At 39.0% G+C, this 27721-nt stretch overlaps 2 protein-coding genes across 5 annotated transcripts; one reads left to right on the forward strand and one right to left on the reverse strand.

Moving 5' to 3' along the window:
* On the forward strand, nucleotides 9240–14671 carry LOC109846573 (carbamoyl-phosphate synthase small chain, chloroplastic). 2 transcript variants are annotated; one of them, XM_020415820.1, is made up of 10 exons: nucleotides 9240–9267; nucleotides 9747–9873; nucleotides 9953–10041; nucleotides 10134–10194; nucleotides 10293–10360; nucleotides 10439–10567; nucleotides 11558–11667; nucleotides 11749–12096; nucleotides 13032–13197; nucleotides 14292–14671. In XM_020415820.1, the coding sequence occupies exons 3-10, from the start codon at nucleotides 10002–10004 to the stop codon at nucleotides 14342–14344; spliced, it is 975 nt and encodes a 324-aa protein (XP_020271409.1). In that variant the 5' UTR covers nucleotides 9240–9267; nucleotides 9747–9873; nucleotides 9953–10001; the 3' UTR covers nucleotides 14345–14671. The 2 variants fall into 2 exon arrangements, with proteins under 2 accessions (XP_020271409.1, XP_020271410.1); XM_020415821.1 differs by having other exon boundaries at nucleotides 9241–9267; nucleotides 9750–9873.
* LOC109846572 (probable serine/threonine-protein kinase roco5) lies at nucleotides 15088–24384 on the reverse strand. 3 transcript variants are annotated; one of them, XM_020415817.1, is made up of 9 exons: nucleotides 24214–24384; nucleotides 21195–23755; nucleotides 21035–21115; nucleotides 19415–19567; nucleotides 18281–18444; nucleotides 17720–17867; nucleotides 17001–17123; nucleotides 15984–16071; nucleotides 15088–15509 (listed from the first exon to the last, which is right to left on the reverse strand). In XM_020415817.1, exons 2-9 carry the CDS (start codon nucleotides 23511–23513, stop codon nucleotides 15328–15330), a joined length of 3258 nt encoding a protein of 1085 aa, XP_020271406.1. In that variant the 5' UTR covers nucleotides 23514–23755; nucleotides 24214–24384; the 3' UTR covers nucleotides 15088–15327. The 3 variants fall into 3 exon arrangements, with proteins under 3 accessions (XP_020271406.1, XP_020271407.1, XP_020271408.1); XM_020415818.1 differs by lacking the exon at nucleotides 24214–24384 and adding an exon at nucleotides 24024–24207; XM_020415819.1 differs by lacking the exon at nucleotides 15984–16071 and having other exon boundaries at nucleotides 15367–15509.

The raw sequence follows: 27721 nt of genomic DNA on the forward strand, positions 1-27721 counted from the left end.
TCTACATAGCATTCGACCGTCTTTCGCAGATGATCTCGAAAGATCATGCTCATGGCGCGCTGGTAGGTTGCGCCAGCGTTCTTGAGTCCGAAAGGCATGACGGTGTAGCAGTACACCCCCATGGGAGTTCTGAATGCAGTGTGCTTCTCGTCCTTAGGGTGCATCTTGATTTGATTGTACCCCGAGAAGCCATCCATGAAGGACATCCTCTCGAATCCGCACGTGTTGTCAATGATGACATCCGTGATAGGTAGGGGAAATTCGTCTTTAGGGCACGCGGCGTTGAGGTTCCTAAAGTCTATGCAGATGCGGATCTTACCGTTCTTTTTCAAGACCGGAACAATGTTCGCCACCCAGTCGGGGTGTTGCTCCTCTCTGATGAAACCGGACTCAATCAGTTTCTTCACTTCGGCTTCGATCGCCTTCATGATTTGGGGGCGAAACCGCCTCTGCTGTTGTTTGATTGGTTTAGCGTTAGGGCTGATGTTGAGGCGATGCGTGGCAACCCGCGGATCCAGACCAGGCATGTCCTCGTAGCTCCAGGCGAAGACGTCGATGTATTCCCGTATGAGGGCAATGAGGTCCTCCAGGCATGTCCTCGTAGCTCCAGGCGAAGACGTCGATGTATTCCCGTATGAGGGCAATGAGGTCCTCTTTTTCCCGTGGAGGCAGACTGCCGCTGATGAATATGGGTTTGGGATTCGCCTCAGTACCCATATTCACCTGAAGGGCTTCGTCTTCGGTTGGCGGTTCGCGTTGCTCGAAGCGATTGTTCCACTGGGCGTTAACATGGCGATCCCATGTCTCTTCATAGAGTGGGAGTTGTTCGTCCTCCGCCATTTCGGCGGGGTCTACTGTAGCCATGTTGACTGTAAGGCCATCGAACAGATCCCTTACGCTGACGTCTGAGTCCCAAGCCGAGGTCGCCGACGATTGGTCCCCCGAACATGCATAGTCGGAGTCCTCGTTGACGTAAAAACACAAATCCGACGAGGAGGAGGAGTAGCCTAAGCCTCTTCTCGTCCTGTTGAAGTAATTTGAGGGCTTCCCTTTAGGAACGTAGGCGGGTTTGATGACCGTCTTACGTCCTCGGCCGTAATTCAGGCCCTCTAAACGAGTGAGGTCATACCCCATATCGCTCATCATTCGTTTCGCAACTCGACTGTACTGCGAAAACTGGGGCGCTGGGTCCTCGTCCTCGGATTCATCCCATAGCGTGCGCAGGGGATGATCGATCCGACCAAAAATAATGTCTTTTCGATACCTATTTCAGGCCGGTACGACGAACACAGCTTGCGATGATCTGATCGGCTGCGCCTTGGCGACGTACGACGAGCACACTGGCAAGGGTAGGGAAGGATCACTGTAGAGTTTCGACCATAGTTCATTTGACGTATCATCTCCGGAGGTGGAACAAGACGACAAATAAGCAAAGTCGGATTTCTCATTCATGATAATTTTTTCCGCCTGAACAGCGTTGGTTACATGGTTACTTTCGTAACCGATTACAATTGACTCAAAGTCGTTCAGGATTAAGCTGTCGCCGTACTCAGGCTTGCTATCCGCCTCGTTGCCGCTCTCCGGCTCCTCCATTGGTGGCGCGTCGGGGTCCTGGTACAATAGGGAATCCGTGAAGTAGTTTTTGACGCCTTTAAAGGGCTGCTTGTCGGCCACTACTGTCCTGACTCGCTCATAGTTATCCACATACTTCAGGCACTGGTGTAACGTGGACGGGACTATTCTGTTGCCATGGATCCACGGACTCCCTAGGAGTATGTTGTATGAGGGTTCGGCGTCGATGACGTAGCACGTCACCTCCGTCTTCATGTCGCCTATCCGACATTTCAGGCGGATTTTACCGAGCGGCCGAGTCCCCGTGGCGTTAAAGCCGAAGATGGTAGTCGCAGTCGAGGAGAGACTCTTTGGCGGTATCCCCAAGTGTTTGATCAACTTTAAGGGAACGATACTCAGCGCTGACCCTGGATCGACTTGAATCCGATCCACTTTTGAAGACCCGACGTATCCTGTGAAGTACAGCGGCCGGTCATGAGATGTGCTCTTGATGAGCATATCTTCAGGGGTGAAAGTGATGCACGGGACCCGTCTCTCAGAGACTTGGTAGCAAGTTGCGCATCCTTGTTCTACCTCTGTTTCCTTCGAGAAATGGGTAGAGAACGCCTCCGAGTCGGCCAACGCCTCTTGGAGGGCCTCTCGCGTGGACCTGGACAACCGGAGGAGGTCGTACATGGTAATCCGCGCGGGGATGCTTTTTAGTTGCGCAAGCACGTTGAACCGGAAGGGTTGGCGGCTTGTGCTTGGCCCGTCTGGATTGGGAGAGGTTGCTGCGATTGGCCTCGCGGGAGGCCCTGCCGGGTTCTCCGCCCTTGCGGGATATTCTTTCGTGAATTCTTTCCCTGCTCTCGTAGCGAAGACGTTGGTATCTTCTTCAGAGTCGGTCAGGACAGTCATCGCCGCGTCATCTCTACCTAGGATGGCGGAGACAACGTTGCAGTGCTTTCCTTTAGCCTCCTTGGAAGGCCGTGCAGTCCATTGCTCATCATTGAGGAGGTCTGGATGGACCTACATCACCTGCCCCGATGGCAGAGTTTGTGGGACCAAATCCTTTTCCCGCTGGTTATGAGGATCATCGTTAGTGATTTTCAAGACCGCCTTGGGGATAGGGATTACCCCTGCTGGAGCCTGAACCTCTGAGATATCTGTCCCGAAGCTTAAAGTGATCATGTTTGTAGTCACTTGCTTTTGGACTTTCTCTTTCTTCAAAACCCCCGCGTCGTAGAGGGCCTGGAGCTTGTCTTTGAGGACATAGCACTTGGTTGTGTGATGGCTAAGGAATCTGTGATATGCACAGTAATTTGGGTCACCGGTTTTGTCCGCCTCCTTAGGCTTGGCGGCTTCTGGCAACTTAATTCGCCCACTCTTGAGTAGAGTGTCGAAAGTCGCCACCACCTGGTCTTCTTTGAAATCATATTGCCGCTGGGGGCGTGGTTCAAATTGCCTGGGTTTAGGCTTTTGAGCAGTCTTCGGCGCCGGGGCGGTGTCGACTGCCATGATTTCTTTTCCCCTCGACCGAGGAGGATTCTTTGGCGCAGCTGGCTCTGCTGCTCCCTTTTTGGACTGCGGCTCTTCGGCCTCCAGCCTCTTGATCATGTTTTCGACTTGCTCGCCTTGGCGGACAAGCTCCTTCCAAGTTCGGGTCTCTACTGCCCCTATTTTGGACAGGATATGGATCGACAGGTTGTTGCGGCACATCTCAATCAGCGTCGCTTCGGAAACTTGGTCCCGACAGTGGACTGATCGATTCCGAAATCTCTTCACGAAGTCGTTGACCGACTCCGACTTCCGCTGCTTCTCAGCAAGGAGAGTGGCCATTGACACTTCCGTGTCGTCGTCGAAGAAGCGAGCGAGGAAGAGCTTTTCAACGTCGGCCCATGCCTTGATGGAGCCGGGCTCCAATTTGTGGAACCATTCAAAGGCCACCCCCTTGAGGGTACCTATGAACAGTCGAGTGAGAATAGCGTCGTTCCCCGTAAGGAATTCGGTCTGCGCCATGAAGTAGTAGATGTGCTGCGAGGGCGATCCCTTGCCATCAAACTGTACCAAGCTGATTGGTCCGGGGGTCCTCAGCTCCGGATCCCGTGGTTCACCCTGCATTCGTGCCCCTCCATAAGTTGGAGGGTTTTGTGCAGGGGATCGCCATCTCGGTCGGCGTGGGCGACGGGTGCTATCCCCAGGGTGTGACGTTCCTATCGACGTTTTGGAGGATTAATCGGAATGCGGATCATCCTCCGTCTCAGTCGCTGGGCGACGGGGAGGTACCCACTCCTTGTCCCTAGTTTGCTGGGGTAAGGGACGTTGGGTCCTTTTCTTCTTTTTTTTCTTGTTCAGCAGTTGCTCCATCATCTCTCTTAGAGAGTCGATGGTTGCCTGCTGTTCCTCTAGCTTTTGAGCCATTGTCTGCTCGGGGTTGAGTTCGGTCATGTGTACTCTCGCCTGCGCGTCTTGTCTTGAGTGCGAGGTCTGAGATGTGGCCGTCGCCGAATGAACCTCGTCTTCGCCGCAGGAGGGAGGTACCAGGGTGGAGTAATCGAACCCGATACTTGCCCCCCGGCGACTACGCGTTCGCCGGAATATGCCGTCCTGCCGGCGTTGAACGAACCGAGTGTTAGGTCTCAGGACGGAATCCGAGTCTGGCGAGTCGGAGAGTACCGCTTTTCCCTTATCCGTCATGTTAACTGTGGCGGATGAGAGCTCCAGGTCGTCAGCAGCGCGTCTTTTTTGGTGACGACGCCTTTGACGGGAGGGCCTTGGTTGAGAGGACTGTTGAGACAGCCTCTTGAACACCGAGGGTTTCGCCGTTCCGACGCATTGGCAGTCGGCGAGGACCGTGTGGATGAGTCTCTCGCAGTGGCACTGAGGATTCGCCTCCTGTATAGTGCATTTGCGAGTTAAGTATTCCCTAAGGTCTTCTGTGGGCGGTTGGTGACAATCCCCAGCTTTAGAAGAGTCGCTCGGGTGGGTGCACGAGAGATTTTTGGACGTGTTCCCCGGTGCGCGTTGGGTGGAATGCTTTGGTGCTGGAGTTGGGCGATCCCGTCTTGACTGGCGAGTCTTCGCGTTTGGGCGAACTCCAGTACGTAGGCGGGTTTCAACCCTTCGTTTGGACGAGCGGGTTTGCAAAGAGTCGCCTACCTCTCTGCCTTTACGTTTATCCGCCAAATGGTTATGGCGAGGCTCGCCAGCCTTCGAGGATTCGCCTACTCGGGTAGGCTCGTTCGCTCGGTGTGGTTTATTCGCATCAGGGATGTGACCTGAGAAGCGAAGTCCTCCTGAGCGGATGGCTCTGCCGTCCTCGGTCGGCGCTCCTGATTTGGAGGGCCTTTCGACGTCGGGCATTTTGCCTTCTCGTCTAGCGTTTCTCGGGCATGTATGATGGTTCAGGCCATTGTGAGAAACAGAGGTTTGGACCTCCTGTCTGACGAGCGTTTGCCGTCGCTGTTGGCTACTTGGTGATCCATTTGGCAGACCCTTGTCTCTTGCGCTCGATCTCTGGCTTGGCCTTGATCGATTGCGAGGAAGTGGGCTCCTCCGACGGGACTCGGGTGGAACCTTCAGACGCGGAAGCTTTGACCTTCTGAGGTCGGCTTAGGCGCACGACTCTGTGGCATTTGCGGGACGCATCGCCACCAGAGGATGAGGAAGACAAGTACTCTTCGTACTTGGCCTGGTCGAACTCAATCTCCAGGGACTCTACAGTCGTCCCGACAGTAACTTCATCAAATTGAGCCACCACCATTTCGTTCGATGAAACAGATCCTCCCACTGTGGTTGCCATCTTCTGTGGGGTGTAAATTTGATTTCCCGAAAACAGGGAGTTTCGTTTGTATTGATAAGAAAGCTTATTACAACCTAATAATCAAATGTTTACAACAGAAGCAGAGGGAATGCCCTCTTTGTTTTGTGTGGGGACTTTAGGTGGCTATAGGACGCTTCGCTCGATGCTCGTGTCGAGTCTGCTTCCCTTGGACCGTTCGATCGAAGTTGCTGGAGAGCTTCAGTTCGCAGTAGAAGCTCGAATCGATGGAGTTCGGGTCTGCTTAGTTCGCCGGCGATCGGAGCTCAGAACTAGGCAGTGGTGCTGGTGCTGTAATGCAAGGATCTGCTAACAGCTTGGTCTCAACTATTTTTCTCCAAGTTTTTCGACCTCCTCTAAAACTTGCTGGAAGGGGCTTTTTAAATGGAAGAAGGACAGCTTGACCGCTCCTTGAATTATGGGATGTGACCATACGTTGTTCGGAGACGTCCTGCTGTTCATTCGTACCGCCAACGGTCATTCGAAGAGTTGTGCTCTGCATCACGTTTCGTAAGAGTGGGAAAACCCCTCCTCGTATGCGTGACAACGGCTGTCAGATGCTTGCGTGGATCTTACGTCCTCTTGCTTGGACAACTGAGGTGAGCCGCATTTATGAGGGTGCAGGCTGTTTTGACACCTGTCTGCTCACTCGTACTGTAGGCGGCTATTCGGCGGGCCTGGAGTACCGTGTCTTCTCTCTTCAGGCCAAGAGAGGCGGGAAAGCATGTCCCTGGCACTCGAGTGGATTTATACAGCTCGCCGAATGCTGGCAGATTCATCTCTTGACTCAGATAGTCGATGTGAGTTGCATTTATGAATGCTCAGGTCGACTCGACACCCGTCTAGTCCTTCGCACTACGAGTACTGTGAGCGGCCGCCTGGCGGTCTTGGAGTACTGTGCCCTCTCCCTTCAGGTCGAGAGAGGTGGGAAAGCCTATCTCCGTACGTGGGGTAGCGGATATCCAGCTGTACTGACGGCCTGGAGGTTTGCAGGCGGATTCAACTTTGGACTCGGGCAGGCGAGTCGCGTGAAAGGCGAATTTCCGCTATTCCAATTGATCTCAACTCGTGCAGGCGAGCCGATCATTCAGGCGAATCTGGAACCGAGTACATTTGACGACCATGCGGCTCAGGCCGGTGATTTCTTGTAGGCGGATTTCCCATAGGTCATCAGAGGTATTTTTTACCGTCTACAATATCCTATCGGTTATAGATTTGAGTAACCATATTCGTATTCTAACGGATACAGTTACGAATATTTTCTCGGATACGGATACGGTTTAGCACCCATAGTTGTTGGAGGTGGAAGCACTTGGAGGGGGACTTGATCTTGGCGAGGAAGAGGGGGAGTCAGACGAAGGAGGAGACTGCTCGACTCCTCTGCCGACTGCTCCCAATGGCTCCTTGCCTTTGACTCCAGGAGTGGGAATGAACATCTATTAGTCTCCTAGGAATTTCCTGTCTTTCGCTTTTGAGTTGTGTATATGTGCATATGCACCTTGTAGATACTCTTTATAAATGAATAAAGAGAGATTTTTGAGTCAGAATTACTTTTCTTGTGCTGTGCAATCTCAATTTATATCTTCTGGATGAATTAACTCTATCATAGACTTGAACTTAATTGCTGACTCGAGGGGGCTCGTTCTTCATTAAGAAGATATGTCTCAAACTCGAGCAGTTATTTCTGTTATTTTTTTTGTCTTGGTTTGGAGTTAGTCGAGTCAACGACCCTTGCTAATTGGTGTTTGAACTCCATGGGGCGAGTTTTGAAGGGTCAAACTAGGTTTGGCCGACTGTTCATCGAATATACGCTTAGTGAGTTTCCAGAAGCTTTTATTAGGCAGATGAAACATCACTGTTTGAAATGACGTGATGACATCATCAGAAGCCAGAGAGTTGTTATCGCTTTGATTTTTGAGCAAAGAGGCATGGAGGAAAGAGGGTGGTGCTTCGAGTTTTGTGTGAACCGTTTGGGATTTTGAGGTGTATCTTGTCCATTCATTTTGAAACGAGCCGACCGTCCATATTATTCTACGTGTCCCTCTCGGGTGTTATAAATATCTCATTGGAAGCGAAGAGGGCTTTTCTTCATAAACTCTTGCTCTAGTTTTTCGGCGCTTGTCTCTCTTAACTTCCCCAAATCTCCTTAACCATCTTCCATGGTTGCTCAGACTTCCACCGCTGGTCGCAATGAGGAGAAAATCGCTCTTCTTTGGCCAATTCGCTCAAAGATCTGCATCCAGGAGCTCGAGAGGTACTATGAGATCTATGATCTCTCCAAGATAATATTATTAATGCAATAGAAACTCTTATTAGATGCACAACAGAAAATTACATTACATAGAAAAAGAGGTAACTCCTAGCCTTATTTAAGTAATAAATTAAAAACATAAAAAAGTATCACATATATGAAATTAACATTTGTTGAAAAAAAAAATCAAAGTATATATTTCTAGAAGTTTGTGTTGATCATTGAAAATAAATTTAACTTTTTTGTGAAGTTAGACGAGAAGATAAAAGATAAGCGAGACCCAGGAAAGATAATAGCATAAGACATTTTAGCTTTAGCCTGATATCACAATAGATGTCAACAATAAAGACACTACTCTGTAATTACATAGGAAAAATGTAAAGGTGAAGAATGATTGTTTTCGGCTCAATAAAAAAAAAAAAAAACAGAAGGAATAAAAGACAATGTTTTCTGAATATTTTATAGAATAATTTATTTTTTGAGTAAAATCAGAAATCTTTAGAAGGATTTTCAAAAACTTTTTTAGTACTTGTATATGCTTATGTGGATACTTTTATCATATAAAAATGTACTCGAGTTAACATTAATTTTTAGCTTATAAATTTTTATGGAGTCTATCAATGATTAGGGATAAACTCTATACTCTCTTTTGTGTCATATAGCCCGCTTTTAATAAATCATATTGTCTTGTTGGTTTTAATTGTTCATCTTTATTTAATAATGCTATTTTCAACTATTTTTCACTCTTGCAACACTATACTTTCTCAAGTCAAGCTTAGTTTCATGATAATTCAAATAACATGAAATTTAAATTGACTTTAGATTATATTTGTTTCGTATCTATTCAATTATAACATAAAAATTTAAATTGGGTGTAGCTCATTCAAATAAACATCAAAGAAAATAAATAATTATGACATTAAAGTTAGAGACACCAGTGAGAAAAAACTATCAAACTAAAATTGAGAAATGAATTTCGGTAAGGAAATTAATTAAAAATACTTATTGGCAAAACTACCTTAGGAATATAATTTTTTATTCGTATTATCTATAATGAGTATAGATGGACAGTTGGGCCGTAATTGGGGTGTTATTCAACTGGGCTGTGTATACACACACACACACAAAGACTATACATGAACAGTTGGGCCGTAACTGGGATGTTCTTCAACTCCGCTTTGGGCTGCGCTCATCTGTGGTTTAAATTGAACCAGAAGTCTTAACAAAACCGAAGCCCTAAAAATCTCCTCCTCTCGCTCGCTCTCGCCCTCTCTCCCCCTCTCTGCTCTCTGGATTGGACTGTGAGTAACAGCGTGTGCTTCTTCTTCCTCTCCTCTCTCAATGGCTGCGACTTTGCAGTTAAACCCTTCAAAAATCCTAATACCCTCATCAAAGGAATGCGCTTCCCCTTCAACCTTACCGAGCTTTGCCCTCAACTCTAGGTCCATCGTTTTCCCTAGAACTTCTGCATTTAAAACCCAGGTAATCATAGTTTAATCTTTTCTCTAAGAAGCAGTACTTTTTTCTTACTAAAGTTTCAATCTTTTGGATGCCCATGTTGCTCGATCTCAATAACTTGGATTGTAGCATTCGATTAGCTAGTTGCTCTACTGGAGCACGGCAGTTGCAGATAATGATTCAAATGGTATGCTGTGAATGATTCGAAGCTGGAGTAGTAGTTTATTTGTAAATTTTCTTAAAATGTTTCATATATCTGTTACCAGAACTTATATAAACTTATCAAGTTTATTGGTTATATTAAGTACTATCTGGGTTTAAAAGAGCATGTGACTATAGCTGTTAACAAGAATATTGTATTCCATCGAAGAAGGAGCAATGCTGATCGTTATCCTATTCAAATGTTATCTGTTTTGTTTGGTAGTCGAGATTCTGTAATTGAAGGATGACATATTCAAGACTCACACTTTAAGAGTTGAAATAAGAATTATTTTTGTTTATGTTCTTCCCCGGGAATACAGGTCGTATCCTCTGCTTGACTAGTGTGCCTAACTTTGCGAAAATCATCAAGTCGTGCATTTTTCTTTCTAGAGAATTTAAAGATGCATTATATTGTTCATGACCTTAATGATATCCTGATTTGGTTTTTCCTACTTTGAGATTTAGCAGATAGGCCATGGAAAACATCAGATGCTAGACTTGTTCTTGAAGATGGTTCCATATGGAGGGCCAAATCATTTGGTGCTTCCGGAACACAAGTCGGTGAAGTGGTGTTCAACACATCTTTGACTGGGTACTGAACTATCTGATTTTTGTTTTCTTCATATTGTGAGAAATTTTCTTCAGTGTTGTATATGAATATTTTAATGTAGGTATCAAGAAATTTTAACGGACCCCAGCTATGCCGGTCAATTTGTCTTAATGACAAACCCTCACATCGGGAACACGGGTGTAAATATTGGTATATAAGTCATATTTTGTTGAAAAAGGTTTGCTAAAATTTTCTGTATTGCTTATATTAACAACTAATTTGCTTGAATCACATCCTTGTAGATGATGAAGAGTCCAATCAATGCTTCCTAGCTGGCCTGGTGATCAGAAGCCTAAGTATCTGGTAGGATTTAGATAATGAGTAAAATAGTTATTAGATGCTTAAATTTTTCTTTTCTTCTCTTTATTCACTGCCATTTCCTTGAATAACATCTCCTTCAGCACTTCAAACTGGCGGTGCACAGAAGCTCTTGGTGATTACTTGGCTAAAAGGAACATCATGGGCATATGTAAGTGACAGATTGTTACTGCTTCACCCTTTTTGGTCATATCGATAAGCAACTTGTTTTTGTATTTATTTTGAGTAGATGACGTGGATACGCGTGCTATAACACGGAGATTAAGGCAAGATGGGAGCCTTATTGGTGTCTTGAGCACTGAAAAATCTCAAACAGATGAAGAACTATTAGAAATGGCGCGTAAATGGAAAATTGTTGGTAGGTGTCATATTGTTGACATATTATGATGCATTCTTTATTCTTAATATTTAGGGTTATAAGACCCGATCTTCTATATCTATATTAGAACCTCAAATCTTGATATTTCTAGTAAGACCCCCCCCCCACCCCCACTCCCACCCACCCCCCACCCCCCCCAAAAAAAACTCATGAACAATTTCCATACAAATTATTTACCTAAGCATGGTTAAGGCTTAACCATATAAAGAGAATTACAATAATAATCCTTTGGAGCCAAACCCAACCCTTTACCATTGTTACTCAATTCTTATGCCTTTCTTCTCTGTTTTCGCTGATTTCTCTCTATTTTCATCTCAAATCTTTAAGAATCCAATTCTCATAGATTGGGGGGGGGGGTATAAAATTTGAGGAGGAAGAAATTAGATTGTAGGAGAAAAGTGAGAGACAATGGATATGAGGAGTTTGAGAGAGAAAAGAAAGTTATTGAAGGAGAAAGATGGGAGAGGGACAATGGATGTGAAGAGTTTGAGAGAGAAAAATGAGTGCCGGAAGAAGAACAATACCAATTTAGATGTGCTAAAAATCTTGTATAAGCATGAGCATAATGGTCCATAGATAAACATCTCTAACATTAATAGAGAAATGTAGCAAATTGATGTTAAATCTAACCGAAGGGTCTTTTTTTAACAACTTAAAGGATTTGGGGGTCTTTTTTTAACAACTTAAAGGATTTGGGGGTCTTATTTAAAAATACTAGGATTTGGGGCCTAATGTAGAAATAGAGAAGATTTGGGGGTCTTATATTATAAAAACCCTAATATTTATTGTGTTTATATTCATTTGTCTCATTCACACTTCAGTAAGAGTTTCATGTTTTCTACATAATTGGCTTCCTTAAATTTTCTCATGTGCTTTGACTTGCACTTAGCTATGTGTGCTTCAGCTACCTTAGACCTTCATGTGGACTATACATCAATAATCTTAGAGGGGAAAAAATTTATATTTCAGGTGTGGATTTGATTAGTGGCGTCTCATGCACTGCTCCATACAAATGGACTGGGAACACAGGCTCAGAATGGGAGTTCAGCAATGGTCAGAACCACGGGGAAACTTTTCATGTCAGTAGTCTGTCATTTGAGAAACTTCTTGATATTTATGTTGTTTATTTATTAATTATCGTTCGTGTTTCTCTCTTATAGGTTGTTGCCTATGATTTCGGTATCAAACATAATATCTTAAGGCGCCTGGCATCTTACGGATGCAAAATCACGGTTGTGCCATCAACATGGCCTGCTGCAGAAACACTCAAGATGAAACCTGATGGAATTCTATTTAGCAATGGCCCTGGAGACCCTGCAGCAGTCCCTTATGCTGTACAAACAGTAAAGGATATAATTGGTAAAGTCCCAGTTTTTGGAATTTGCATGGGTCATCAGTTGCTTGGGCAAGCATTGGGGGGCAAGACATTTAAAATGAAGTTTGGGCATCATGGAGGAAACCATCCTGTTCATAATCTCCGGAATGGGCGTGTCGAGATTAGTGCTCAGGTTCTGATGCTATTCTAGTCTACTGTGTCTCCTTTTCCTTAAAGAATTAGAGCTGAGTTGAAAATTATTTTTATGTTTAAAATTTAAACTTGCTTTCAGCTTTTAGTCTGGCCTATTTGCCGTGCAGGTGTTTTTGGGTTTTAGGTCTATTGAAATATTGTTCTTGGTGATTTACACTATTCTCGATTAGGTGTTTATTAGTCAGTTTTTTTGGTCAAGTTAATATTCAATGAAAAATCAAGTAAAACTACAATCATAAGAAGGGAAATTAAGGTAGGAGTGAAAGAATTGTAACTCGGAATGTAGCAGGATATTTTATTCTATGAGGAGGGATTTCACAATGACAAGTAAAAGTACCTAATATTATGCCATGATGCAAGTACATCTCAATTATCGACAATCAGTATGAGCTCATGAATGATGCAATATCTGATCGCATTTGATACTGTACGGGTACCTATGAGAGAATCTTAAGTGGGCAACCCTTTTATTTATTGCTCAAATGCTGAAACTATCATCTTTTTCATATTGGCCCTTCTTATGCCTGTTTATATGTATACGCATGTGTGTATGTATATTTTACTTTAAGATGCTCAGAACTCCTTCACCCAACTCATCAACCCCCGCCCGTCTTTGTTGAAGACAGTCAGCATATATGGTTTTATAAGCTCCACTTCTGATGTTTTTATTTTATCATTTTCACGTGTATGCTCATATACTATCTTTGACGAAACACAATATTGTTGCTTCTTAAATTTTTACATTATTTACAGTTTCAACTTACCACATTTACTAGGGGGTGACTTCTTTGTTCTGAAGTTTCCACCGTCTATAATTTTTATGTTTCACCTGGTAGTGTCAGACTTCCTTGTAGTACCCACTTTTTGTTGTGAAATTTTTCTTCTAACCGCAGTTTTTGATCTTTCATCCTACAGAACCATAACTATGCTGTGGATCCTGCAACTCTTCCACCTGATGTTGAAGTAACTCATGTAAACTTAAATGACAATAGCTGTGCTGGTCTTGCCTGCCCCAAGTTAAATCTCATTTCTTTGCAGTATCACCCAGAATCCTCTCCTGGACCCCATGACTCTGATCCTGGTATCTTCACACTCATTATTTCACTTTTTCTCCTGATATGAACTTTGTTTATAAGTCGTCAGCAGCTTATATACATACACAGCTTATAAGATATTCATCTTAAGTTAAGATTAGACACCGTTGAGGCTACATGAAGAGAACTGATATGTTAACATAGAAAGTTGACAGAAGTTTTGTGGGGGTATATCTGCCATTTAACTGGTTTGGAGTAAATTTTCAAATAGTTAATCCGAGCATAGCAACTATTTTTCTATCAAAAATTAATATAAAGATGCATACTTTAGTTGATGGCAGTCTGGTGAAAACTATATGGCTGATTTACATTATCACAGTTCCAACCATACTAGCGAGATAGACAAATAATTGTTCTTTAGAAATCTGAAATTCGATTTTGGTGACTTAGTGCAAGTAAAATTTTCTGTTCTATGCATGAAGATGGCTTATCAGGTCATAGTACTTGATTTTGTCAAAATAAGATGCATTTAGTGATTGTTCAACTGTTGGAAGAGAAGAGATAGAATGACAATTTGTGGTACCATTCGAATCTCATAAGAACAATATTGCTCTAATTCATGATTTTCTGATTCTTACGCCGTAGATAAGTTTTAAATTTCGTGCCACCATCAGTGTAACTTGGAAGGTGCCAAAGGTTCTTCTAATAAATAGATACCCATACTATGTACCTGACTGCAAGATTGGATTTCAACAAAGGATATATTATGTTTCATCATACTATCCTGTTGTATGTTTGCCTTATTTTGCATCATTAATGTGCGCTTACTATCATGATAATTTGCTTCAACGTAGGAAAGAATGCTGAAGTAGCATTTTGTCGTCAGGATTCTATTGAAAATTATGCTGGGCCTCTAAATATTATCACTAATAATGTGTGGTAATTTCACCTCTTAAAAATTAACATGAAGTTGTTTTCCGATAGCTTTATCTCGCTGATATATTTTGACTAAAAAAATATTGAAGCGTATAAATATTTGATTTCTATGAATGTAAAAATTTGGCATGAATTCACACTTGCTTCGTACTATGGATAGTATCTGGCCAATGTTTAATATTTTTTTAAAAAACTTTGCTTGCAGCTTTTGGAGAATTCATCAAGCTGATGAAGGCAAACAAACTGCAGACAGTATAATAGAAACTGATAGTTGCTAGACTTATTAGAACTTTTATGTGAATCAGCCTTTGAGCATGACAAGGTTTTCGTACTCAAGCAGGCTTTTATGAGTCGATGTAGCTTACTGAGTTGATCTCCTCAGAGAATCCTTATGAAATAAGAGAGATCCTTTTTCTACAAGAGGAAGCTCACATCGAAGTAATTTTGTGTACTGAATAGTAAGTAATAAAGTGTTAGTGTGAATGGTTTCGGATTTCTTAACGGTCTAATCTTATATTTATTGTGCACTGTGCTGAATGTTTCCTACCAATTTATGTTATCTGGCTCTTCAACAGTTTCTTTTTATTTCCCAGTGTTATTACATTTTAAAGAGTTTTGTGTGCGCGCGCCTTGTTAGAGGCTAGTTATTTAACTATGCTGCTATCTGCTAATTTTTCACTGCTAACAATATTGAAACATTCACATATTTCATCTGGTACGTGTCTTTTCTATGCTTTTGTCACTATTATCAGAATCCAAAAATAGTTGGTATGTCTTTTTCTATGTTTTTACGTCTGATGCAAATTTCAGTACAAAATTTCTACTCTGAAGTCTGAACCTGAATCCTGAACGTCCTTGTTCAATCCAAACTTCTTGATCAAGTAAAATCTGTCCAAATCAAATTTTATGATCTTCTTAAAAATCCCAAATTTGAACACGTTCATCTAGAATACAGCTCTTATAATAATATATACATCGATCACTTTCGATTGCATATGCTATAGATTTACTATCTTCTTCTCAATGATGATATGAAAGTACTCTGCACAAAAGCGGAAATGTTTACATATCAACCGTGCCAGTCTGAATTGGTAGGACACATTAATGTACATGCCGGAGAAAATCCTCAACATCTGGGAACAAAAGAATAGAGAACAAATATATATTTATACCAGAGGACAAGAGGAGAAGAATGCAAAACTCTTTAAAGCTACTACTCTCAAACACACTCGATGTTGCTTTTATCTGTTTGTAGTTCCCTTTGACTGGAGTGTTGCCGAAATAGCACGAAGTCTGCTAGTAATTTCAGTGAAGGAAGGGCGAGCTGAAGGCTCAGGTGACCAACACTGCTCCATTAGCTTCTTATAATCTGGGTCACAACTATCAGGGATCTTAGGACGAAGAGTGTTGTTCAAGATTCCTCCTTCACAAGATAAGTATTATTCAGACAATTAATTCATAAAGAAAAAGAAAGCCCATTCGGATAAAACACAACAATAAATCACCATAGTCCTCTAACTGGAATGCCATATAAATGAAGAGATGATAGCAAAATAAAAAAAATCATCATGGATATCGTATAAGCACACAAACTAGTGATATATTAAAAAAATGTAATTTAGCAGCATATGCAATAAGAAAGAATAATACCTTGAAAGAGTTTTTGCATAAACTGCATGCATGTTGAACTTAACATAAGATGCATTTACCCAATAATATAATAAAGTTTGATATACCTTGCATTTAATTTGAAAGAGTTTTTGCATTAAACTGTGTATGCATGTTGAACTCAACATAAAATGCATTTACCCAGTAATATAATAATAATTTTTTTCTAAATTAGGAAATAGATAATCATTCCTTTATATGCTGCTATTGAGTCTACAAATTGATTTACCTATAATTGCACCACAGTGCATATTTGCATAAGGTTCTTCACCAGTTAGGATTTCCCACATTGCAATTCCAAAAGAGAAGACATCAACCTACAAGAATCTTGTTAATGTATTAACTCCTTCTAAATAGCTTATATATAATAAGGGGTTAATTGCACCGTAGACCCTCTTGTAGTAGCGCGTACTTTAAAACTTTTTTTTTAACTCTTTTATCCTTGGTAAAATTTAGCAGATATTGCACCTGGGTGAAATTAGTGAGTCTGAGGATAAAAAAGTCAAAAAATTTCACCCATGGGATCTACCAGCAAAAATAAAATGGTTTTTACATCAAATCCATATTTATTTTTATCCAAATTGATACTTATCACCTTTAAAGTTTTTTTTGATGTAAACTACATTTACTTACTAACATGTTTGCAATGTCACACTTTTTTTTACTGTTCACTCATGAAAAATCAGATATTATCATTTCACTCCATCTTCTTCCTTCCAACCCCTAACCCTAACCCTAACCTAGCCTCCTCCATCCCCCTCTTCTACAAACCTTAACCCTAACCCATGGCTGTCACCTCCCCTAAACCCTAACCATAATCCTAGTTCCCACTTGGAAAGGAATGTGAGAGTGGGAGGTCAAGGAGGAAGAGGGAGGACGAGAGAGAGGGGAAGGGGAGTTGGAGGAGGAAGGAGAGGCAAGAGGGGGAGAAGTGGAGGATGAGAAGGCTAGGGTTAGGGTTTGTGAGGAAGAAGATGAAAAACAAGAAAATGGTGATGATAAAATGGTCATTTCGCATATTTTTTGGCTGAAAACTAGATTATGTGTGACATTGCAAATATGTTAGCAAGTAAAGATGGTCTACATGAAAAAAATTTAAAGGGGTAAATATCAATTAGGGTAAAAGTAAATGTGGTTTTGATGTAAAAATCCAAAATATAACTACAAGGGTGGTAAGTTCAAAAGAACGACACTAAAAGGGTCTATGCGCAATTAACGCTATAACAAAATAGATGGATAATACTACCTTCTCAGAAACCCGATTACTACTACCATTCAGTAGTTCTGGTGCCATCCAAGGAAGAGTTCCTCGTACACCACCAGAAACCAAGGTATTGCGTTTAATTCTTGACAACCCAAAGTCTCCAACCTGAAAACCGAATTCCACAGAAGTTGCTAAAAATCAGAAAATAAGTAATAAAAATTAAATTACAAAGCTCAATGGGCGACCATAATTAAGCAAGATGTCAGCAATTGGTAACATAAATCAGATGTCTGAGCTTCGTCCCAATCTTTTGGAGCTTAAAATTGTAGAACTTTTAACAAAAATCACCTACCATAGGTGGAGAATGAGATCAATCTTTGTTTGAAGAATCCATAATGGAGGCTATATTCTTCTAATCACATTCCAATATCAGAGATCTAACATCAGTTATTTCTTTTAAGAGTATCTATGCTGCAAAGTAGAATCATCTAAATCACATTCCATCAATGCTTGATCTAAAATGAGAAAAGGATCCAAAAATTGTCATCCTTAGCATATTTGAAGATGCAATGTGTTTCATATATTCCAGAGCTCAGTACTGGTTTCACCCTATAAGATACATTCCATTTTTGTGTATCTAAAGTTAGCATTGGGTTTCAGAATAGAAGCATATGGAACAAGAAATTGCATTCAAATCCTTTCAAAAGTCTTACATTGCCAATGAAAACAAGAATAACATATAAAGTTTCATGCAAACACACCTTGCATATTGGTCTATGTGAGTCTCTCAAATTTACTAATAAGTTGTCGCATTTCAGATCGAAATGAACAATATTCTTTGAATGCAAGTACTCCATTCCAAAGGCTGCATCCATGGCAATTATAAGCCTTTTACGACGATCAAGAATCCTGCAATAAAATACTCTTTAAGCATACTCCTGCTGAAATTATAACGACAGAAAAATGCACATAATACTCCCCCCCCCCCCCAACCCCAAAAAAAGCGCTGTCACACACAACACCCTAATCTGTAACTCGAGGAGCACAAAACTCCCTCAACTCATTTATTAGCACTTAGCTCCTATCAATTCATGAGAAAGAGGGGTTACTAGCAATTTATCTTTCTAAAAATGCCATTTCAAAGTGCTATGTGCTCGTAAATGAGTTTAAGGGGGGGGGGGGGGTTAATGCAACTCCAGTTATAGTGGGGTTTTTTCTTTCTTTTTTTTTGTGGAGGGGTGGGGGGGGGAGGATTAGGTAGTTATATGCAAAGTATTCCTATAACAATAATACTACTCCAAGAGTAACTATGGGTGGCTCACCGTTCCTTTTTGAGTAGGACATGCCTCAGTGATCCATTCACCATGAATTCTGTTACAGTTGCCAGTGTTCCTCCTGTGCCATCAGGAACAACACCATAGAAGGCAACCACATTTGGATGGTGAAGTTTTGAGAGGATCTGTGCCTCCCTCCAAAAATCTTTCGTCTGCATAAAAAGTTAAATTACCATCTAATTTTACATCTAAAGTTCATATTTATATTTATACTATTAAAGCATACAAATCTTGGTAATGATAATTGAAATTAAAGCTACAATCACATGTGAGACTTAATCTAGTACAAGAGTATTGAAGGCTGATTGCTTCAATATGTGAAGTAAGTTTTGTGTTAAAAAGGGAATTTTTTTTTCCTGTCGCTATATAACCTACAGGAATGTGGATTTTAGGCTCAATTCTCTCTCTTAAAAAAGGAACCAAAAAAATTCATGAAAGTTTGTCGGTATATTGCAGGTATTTCTAAACCTTTATTGTTTGAGATATTTGCTCGTTTAGGTTGCTGAATAGGTTCTAACTGATCAAATAATTCAGATTGCTAGCTAAGTTTTCAAATCCACCAAATCACTCAATATTCTTCTCATTGGATTATTATTTGTGTGGTTCCCATGCATGCTTGTAGCTATCTACTCCAAGAGTCTATGATCCTGCCAAAGAAACTCTGAAGTTCTAGACTGAATATAAGTAGAATACAGAGGTGCAGCTAGATATAATATTTAGTAAGCAACAGCTATTTAAATAGGCATAAAAACTAAAATTATCCACTTTGCTTAACATTCTAATTTCTGAGTTCTCTGCTTTCTTCTGGGTCTTTATTGTCAAAAGTTGCCTTGGACTTTGCATAAGAACAAAAGAGCCCAATCTTTACTAAACTTGATTAGAAGTTGAGAAAGACTATCAAAGTGCCTCCATAGAGAGTTATGAATGCTAAAAAACGATGAAGAAGAGAACAATATTCTGTATGTTCCACGCGAAGAAGTAATTCTTGCTTTGGTAACTTTTTAAACTTTCAAGAGGCAATGTGAAATTAGCAGCATAGATTATTGAAGCATAACTTTGAAGTAAATAGAGATAAGTAATCAAAATATGGTGAAATCATTGATAACTGAGCTGTTGACGCACCAATCTCTCTTGCTCAGACGTCCTTCCTGCAAAGCAACTTTTCTTGATACGCTTAATTGCAACGTCCGTTCCCCGCCACTTTCCATAATAAACAGTTCCAAACGTGCCAGCACCTAATTCCCGTAACTCTTCAAGGTCTGCATTCTTAATGATCTGTTCATAATAATTTTAACATTCAGTTTCAGCAAAAATAGTAGAGATGAAAATGACAAATGTCTTATATGCAGACAAGGAAGAAGAGGATATACATCATTGGAAACTTATTACTAGAATTCAAGTATCAACGAATCGAAAAACCTATGATATTAGGATATATTTAGTCAACATGGTTTCAAGAGCCGTTAGGGGGAAAATATGAGAATGCACATGTGACTATTCAGCCAGGGGTCAGCTGGTGCTACCTTTCTATTAAATTACAATCTTCATAGTACAATCAAGATAGAAAATAGCTACTGCAAAATATGTAATATATCACATAAATCCTAAAACATTCTTTTTACATGTTTCCATTTTATCAAGAGACCGACTCAAGTCCAAGAGAAAAATTCTATATTGCTCCCTCTATTTGGAAGCCGTTAGCTTGGGATTTTTGTACTTCTTTGGAAAGACCAGAGAATTAACACCCTGTCTCACCACACTGGAATCTTATTATATTTTAAAATATGAAGGAGATATCAGAGTTAAATCGGATTTTCAGCATAAGGAAATTCGTGTATTCACCCTACAAAATTCCGTTTACATTCTATAAGGTTTAATCTCCTCAGCTATGTCAAATGTGAATGACTAGATTACACGAGACTCTAGCCTAGTGATGGTGATAGAAGATACCTGTCGGCCAGTTTTGCTTGATCAACTAGCCAATCAGTTCAGTAACTATTTGTAGACAGAGGTGAGCTTGATCAGGCCATCCCTCTTTTAAATTGATTAGCACTGTTAAAATGTTTAACTATAACTCTCAACACAACTTTGGGGTCTTGGTGTAGTGGCAAGGTTATTTAACATGGGATCAAAACATCTGAGGTTCAATTCCCACAAGCCACAAGTTTAAGGCGGGTTTAAAAATAATTGATATTGTTGCAGAATCTAGATTTTGGCCCATAAAAAAGGTGCTTAGCCTACATCATGTTAGAATATAAAACTATAACCCTCGACCCTCACCACAACTTTGGAGTTTCAGTGTAGTGGCAGGGTTCTTTAACAAGCACAATTGCGGAATCAAGATTCCGCCCCATAGAAAGGGTACTTAGCCTGTGTGGATGGACATGTCAGAATATAAAACTATAGCCCTCAACCCTAACCACAACCTCGGAGTTTTGGTGTAGTGACAGGGTTTTTTAATAAGCACAATTTTACTTTAGTATGTTCTCATATTTCATTTAAGGGAAAATATTTTAATACATCTGTAACAATTAGGCCTTTTCCATGTATCTTCTCAACAATCAAGACTCAACTATATAGCTGCAGAAATTGTAGAAAAGGTACAAAATAATGATCAACATGTATAGTAGGCACAATTGGCATAATTTCAACTAGACCTAATGTTACCAGCTTTCTGTTACATCACAAACTTTAAATCTTAGCCAGGAAATCAAACTTAAGCATTACATAATAACTTCTAACCTGCAAGCCGTAGAGTCCAGCTTCTATTTCTGCAGTTACAGGATCTGTTATAGAATCATCTGTATCTCCTTCATCACCATCCTACATCACACCAATACACTAAGATAACTGGTTTGAAAACTTAGAAGTTAGAAACATTCCATAAAAATGTATAAATTACCTCGCAAACCGAGTCGAGCTTTTGGTCATCATCCTCATCTGGGTCATCAATTACATGAGGAATAATAAGCTCAGAAGCAGGGATTTCAGGAGGAACATTATCCGTTACATCTTCTACTATCATCTCTGCCTCAATTGGAATTCGATCATGTGTATTGCTTACATACTCAGAGTTCTCATGGCGTGGGTCCCCAATGTTTGAATTAGTGTAAGTATATATATCCTGATCAAGGAGAGAAATTTCTCCCCTCGAACCTTCAACCTTTTCTGGATTTTGGAACATTGCGAATGAAGGAGGGTCATAGATTATGCAAAATGGATCCGAGTTCATAGAACTTGAGATTCCTTGTTCTTTTCCATTTTTCAAGTTCCGAGACATAATTCCAGGAGTGAAAGAAATAGGATCACTAGATGGGGTATATGTTAGATCAATTGAATTTTCAACTACATAAAAATTCTTAGCCCTGTTCTGATCAACTCCCTTACTTGGGGGGAAAGCCATCAAATCTATATTCCCTTCATTATGAATTTGTGACGTGCTTTGATCCAATTGGCATCCAAAAGGGTACTCTTTCGAAGTCGTTGAGCTAGAATTGGGAGCAGTGAATGGAGATGCAGAGACAGAGCTTTCTAGTGCTTCAAGCTCCAGTGAAGATAAATGACCACCACGAGTATCAGCAGGCTGATGGTTCATATATATATATTTATCGGCAGTATCAGGAACAAAATTAGTCTTATTGGCATAAAGGTTCTTATCCTGAGCCAGAATGGATTCCTTCACACCCATCGAAGAGTTCACATCACCACTTCTTCTATGAGATTCTGGACGATGAGAAAATTCTGAGACTTGTGGACTGACCTGAGATACTTTAGTTTCAATACCTTGTATTTCATTGGGAAGGGTTGGTGGGTTACTGAAATCTATATTTCGTGATGTTGTGAAGTCTAAATGGGATGTGCTTGTCTCCATTGAGGCATCCTTTCCCTGTTCTTGAAGCAAAGAATCAGAATAAGCATGAGGAATACCTTGATGAGGATGAAATGAATCATTCGATCCAGAGACCCAACTTAATGAATCTTCCTGCTGCCTTCGTATCATCTCGGAATGGAAACCTCTGTCCTGAATAATTGGCTTCTCATAAGAGAAATTTCCACCCAATTCCCTTTCGATTTGATTAAGTGAAGGCAAGTCCCTCACCTGATGATAATTTTGTACCATATGATCTTCAAACGATTGCTTTCGAGAATGTTTGCTCTCTTTTTTCTGTCCTAGATTTGCATTAAAAGGGAACTGAGAGCCAGTATTATATGCGAGCATATCGGTTTGATTTTGAGCACCAAATCCCTCTATCATATCACCCTGAGGAAAAGAACAATCTCTGCGATAACTTGAAGAACCATCTAACTGGTATCCATTTCTCGTATTTGTATCTGGAACATTATTTACAGCAACAACGAATTGATATTCTGAGTTATTTTGTAGAATAATCGGATCTAGAGAGCTTCCCTCTGAATCATTTAGAGAGACAAGGAATATTCGAATCCTTTGAGATCCATCTGCCTTTTGAAGCCCATAATACTCTTCTATCATATGCTGTAGATCCTCATCTGAAGACACGGATATTAAAGCATCAAGATCTTCTCCCGGAAGTTGATACTTGATTGTGTGAGGTTGATTACAAATACTCAGTGTTTTCTGCATGAGTTCTCTTAATGAAAGCCTAGTCGAGATGGAGATAATCCTTTTCTCGCCTCCAACATATCTCAGTTTCCCATCACCTGGTCTTGGCAGGATTTTTCCGCCAAAGCTACATATGAACTTAAGCTTGCTGGAATTAGAACTATCTGAGATTCCACACCCATGAGTATGATGCTGATAACAAGATCCACAAGACTCTTCTGCTGAATTTTCAGTCAATTTATCCCCATTTGTTGAGGGATTTCTGCCCATACTATGAAGGCATTCCTTGCTGTTGCTTCTTTTAAGTCCTTTGGCAAAAGAAGAGCTCGAAACATTGGAAACATCAGAACTGCAGTCAGAATCCAATCTTCGTAGATTATTAACACTTGTAACATCCTCACAGCTTGCTTGAAAATTAGGATAACCATTGTACCCGACTCTATTCATATAACCAGGATCGAATCCAGGTCTGATTTGTGCTTCTTTAGGTGTTACTCGGTCTTGAAGGAATTCCATAGAGAACTCCTCACCAGTTCGAATTGAAACGTTATGTAGATTCCTTTCAGAAGAAGAATTTCCAGAAACGACATGAACTTGTGGAGTTCTCTGTACATATGAGCCAGGGATTTCGCCCTCCATGAATTGAATTATAAATCTTTCTAATTACCATTGAAAAGCCTACAAATCCTAATGCCTCAATTATTTAAAACAACAAGAGTGTGAGAATTTGCATATCAAGCAATCAACAGTCTATCCATTTCTTTTGGAACACACCCAAGAACTCAAAGGAGCTGTAAACTACCAAAGCCAGCCTGAAACTTGAAATCTTCGCCAAATTTACAAATAGTTCAGACTTGAATACCTAGATCACTCCTTGTTTCCTGAGAAGAACACATCCCAATTGATCACTCAAACAAAGTTCAGCTTATTATTATCATCATTATTAACCATCAAGTCCACTATGCAAACAAATATGTTACTAAATAACCCCAATTCTAAAGAGAAGCAAAAGAAAAGGGGGGAAATTAGGCGCCAAAGAGATTCTACACAAAAAATAACTGTTCAAATTTCACATTAAATTCCATATAAGTAATTCATGATCAATATAAACATCAATATTCACCCAAATAACAAAAACTCAATACGTACAGAATCCCTAAAGTTCTTCATAATCCACGAGACCGCACATCAAGATCCAATTTTGACACCAATCTCGTCAATTTCACACAAAATTACACACGGGCTCGAATCAAAATACAATTTCGTTCAAGATTTATAACAGAAATCTGAAAACTTCAATCTCTACCAACCAAAGCAAATATCGTTCAGTTGCACATACCTTTATATCTCTCGCCGCCTAATCAGCTGATCTGATCTATGAATTGGTCTCAGGATCAAATATTTTGTATATAAATTTTCTCGATTTTGGTCATATTTTCTTTTTTGTTTAATTTCAATTTTTTTTTTAATTTTTTGCGTCGGAGGAGGACACCGTGAGCAGAAAGCGGCATCAACAAAGGAGGAGGCGCAACTGTAAACGAGAATTTTACATTTATACTCACTGGATTAAATACACCCACCTTTTGCCCCATTGACGACGTATGGGACCGAGTAACATCTGTTATAGTAGATGGCGAACTGGGTGGAGTAGGTAGTTTTATTTCCAACCGAAACAAATTACCAAACTTTCGTAGGAGTTTTTGTCTATTTTACCGTCCACAATCCATTTAATTAGCAAATATTCTTTTTTTTTTCTTCAAATCTACATATTTGCCAATTTACCCTTACATTAGTCCATGTCAAATTCTCATCATCCTCATCTAACAACGTTGGAATTCATCTATATCTATACTATTTATAAAAAAAATATCTATGTCAAAACTTTTGATTTTCTTTTTTACCCTCTCAATTTTTTATAACTCACAACTATACTATTATTTATAAAACTAATGACCTATAACCTCTCATTAACTATGCACCTCTTCATTTTCTCAAAATATTTGGTCATTCACTAGAATATATTAATAATTATAATGATAATAATATTCATAAATTTATATAATTTACTATAAAAAATTATTAATTATATAAAGCAGTAAAATTATTTCTTTAAAAATAACTATACATAATTATAATTATTAATAATAGTGTAAATAATTTCTTTAAAAAATAACTATACATAATTATAATTATTAATAATAGTGTAAATAGGGATTGATTCTTTATGTTATAACGAATATTACATTGTCTGATACTTAATATCATCTTATTAATAAGAATTTGGAAGTTATAAATTAACAATACTTTTATTTTGGAAAATTCCTTCATATAAAAATATTAGATCCTTGAAATTTACGAGACATATATTGTTCTCTTTATTTTTTCTAAAATATTTGGTCATTCACTAGAATATATTAATAATTTATAATGATAATGAAATTCATTATATATATTAATTTTTAATATCACCTTAGTAATAAAAAATTGACGTTATAAATTAAAAATACTTGTATTTAGAAAAATTGCTTTATATAAAAATATTGGATCCTTGAATATTATGAGACATGTACTTTTTGTTGGAAAGTAAATGTCTCATAAATTTCTAAGATCTAATATTTTTATATAAAACATTTTTCCTAAATAAAGGAATTTTTAATTTATAACGTCTAGTTTTTTATTACCAAGATGATGCTAATTATCGAACAAGGTAATATTCTTTACAACATAAAGTCATATAATGTAAAGAATTATTTCCATTGTTTAATTAATGTTGTAATAAAATATCTAGATAACATAAATATTTAATAATATGAATGATTTAATTATTTCAACAGTGTTAATTAAACTAATGATTACATTATTATTTCAAAATTATACTCTTAAATACATTGTTTAATAACATAATAATAAGCAAATTTAAATAAATATTAAATGTATGTTAATAATAGTATAAGTACTAATAACATATATAACATAATTTTTTAATAATAGTGCAATAAAATAACTTTATCAAATATTTGTATACAATTTATTTGATAATATACTATTAAAAAATGCTCACGTACAAATCACGTGCATTATACTAGTATGAATAAATAAGCAATGTATGGATTAGGGGGTTAAAGTTACAGGACCAATTCAAAGAGGGTGTATAAGCTTTAAAAAAAAAACTCTCCTTTTACAGTGAGAATTCGATACTTTCGTTATTTTATCGAGTTTGAAAGTTTATAGTATTAAAAAGGTTTATTTTAACTCAAATCATAGAGGATTGGAATAAATTGCCAAATTCAGATTTGGACATAAGTCTGCAAATAAGATAATTTTGGGGTTTATATAGCTTAAAACACCCATATTTTTTTGTTGCTCCTGTGCATGTGATTGTAACGTGGATGGTTTATGTTGGAGAATGTTAGTTTAAGGTGGGCACATTTGTTGTTAATGTGAATATAAAATACTTAATTAAATATATGTATGGTTGACTCTTTTTTTGTAATATAATGTTTTGATTTGATGATCAAATTTGGTCATGCGTGACTTTTTCCAATTTTAGCGATGGGAATATAGTTTGTGTTATCTTATTAAATATAATAAAACACTATTTCTTTTTGTAGTTTGTTTGTTTTACTTTGCAACATTGATGACCTTATCATTTCTAGTAACGAATTATAATTTAGATACCGACATTCATAAAATTATCTTTTCTTTTGGTTGCAGCCATGCATGAGCTAGACTACTCATTGTGATTTTACGTCTGCAAGAACAATCTAATTCTTAAAAGTCCACATTTAATTTGTGGCCAATAAAATTAACATGAGTTGCTCTAATACTATTTTAATTAAAATTTCTAACCATTATAAAAAACTCTGAAATTATGACGAGGGTTGAAGGCTATAGTTTTATATTCCAACACTAATAAAATAATAATACTTTATTATGTTATAATTTTTCTAAAAAAAGAAAATAAAACAGAGAAAATAAGAAAAAGAAATAATTTCTATTCCAATATATATGTATATAATATCCATTTATATGTGTTCGTATATTCCCTTTCTCTTGCAATGAAGGAAATTAGGAAATAAGCAACCTCTTCGTGACTAGAACTAAGACAGACAGGCAAAGTTGACATCTACAGGAACCTTGCAAAGCAGGGCAATTATATTAATCACATATTGATAAGAATAAGATAATGACTCATTTCTGCTTAAAAATTTAATCGATGGTCTTTCTCAAAGTTAATTAAGAAAACTAAAGTGATAGTGCAACAAGACGTCAATTCATGATAGTACCAAGACTTGAGAGAATTATAAATATGGTAAATTACACTAAACCCCAAGACTTTTTAGCGTTTTCACCAAACCCCTAATAACTTTCAAAATCAAACCGAACCTTGAGAATTTTCAGCGTATTCCATTAAAAACCTGATAACTTTCAAAATCCCACTAAACCCTTAGTAATTTTTAAAAATTATTGAAACTCTCCAATAAGTTTTCGCATTATGCAGACAACATCTGTTTATTAGAATAAAAGAATAAATTTTTAAAATAGACTCATTTAAATTTATTTCAAAAAACGATATCTTTTGAAAATATTCGTAATTTTCAACCTAGTTTCAGCCACCTATTGCGAAAAAAATATCAAAAACTTCACGAGATTTAAAATCTCGTGAAGTTTAAGGCCTAATTAAAGCATGGGTTAGTAGGGATAAGTGGGAATTCACATTTTCACGGAATTTGAAATCTCGTGAAGTTGAAACTTCACGAGACTTCATATCCCGTGAAGTTGCAAGCGCCAACTCCAGAGAGTGATGGCTCTCTGGCAATTAGGCCTGCAACTTCACGGGATTTGAA

This window comes from Asparagus officinalis, chromosome 7, assembly GCF_001876935.1.
Source record: "Asparagus officinalis chromosome 7, Aspof.V1, whole genome shotgun sequence".
NCBI lineage: Eukaryota > Viridiplantae > Streptophyta > Magnoliopsida > Asparagales > Asparagaceae > Asparagus > Asparagus officinalis.

What these genes read in the sequence shown, in the direction of transcription:
- LOC109846572 (XM_020415817.1), bottom strand. Translation starts at nt 23,513, where the DNA reads ATGGAGGGCGAAATCCCTGGCTCATATGTACAGAGAACTCCACAAGTT. An exon ending in GTCCTACTCAAAAAGGAACG is followed by an intron (nt 17,868 to 18,280) that starts GTGAGCCACCCA and finishes ATTTTATTGCAG; the next exon opens with GATTCTTGATCGTCGTAAAA. An exon ending in CACATAGACCAATATGCAAG is followed by an intron (nt 17,124 to 17,719) that starts GTGTGTTTGCAT and finishes TTCGGTTTTCAG; the next exon opens with GTTGGAGACTTTGGGTTGTC.
- LOC109846573 (XM_020415820.1), top strand. Translation starts at nt 10,002, where the DNA reads ATGACAAACCCTCACATCGGGAACACGGGTGTAAATATTG. An exon ending in ATCAGAAGCCTAAGTATCTG is followed by an intron (nt 10,195 to 10,292) that starts GTAGGATTTAGA and finishes CATCTCCTTCAG; the next exon opens with CACTTCAAACTGGCGGTGCA. An exon ending in GCGTAAATGGAAAATTGTTG is followed by an intron (nt 10,568 to 11,557) that starts GTAGGTGTCATA and finishes TTTATATTTCAG; the next exon opens with GTGTGGATTTGATTAGTGGC.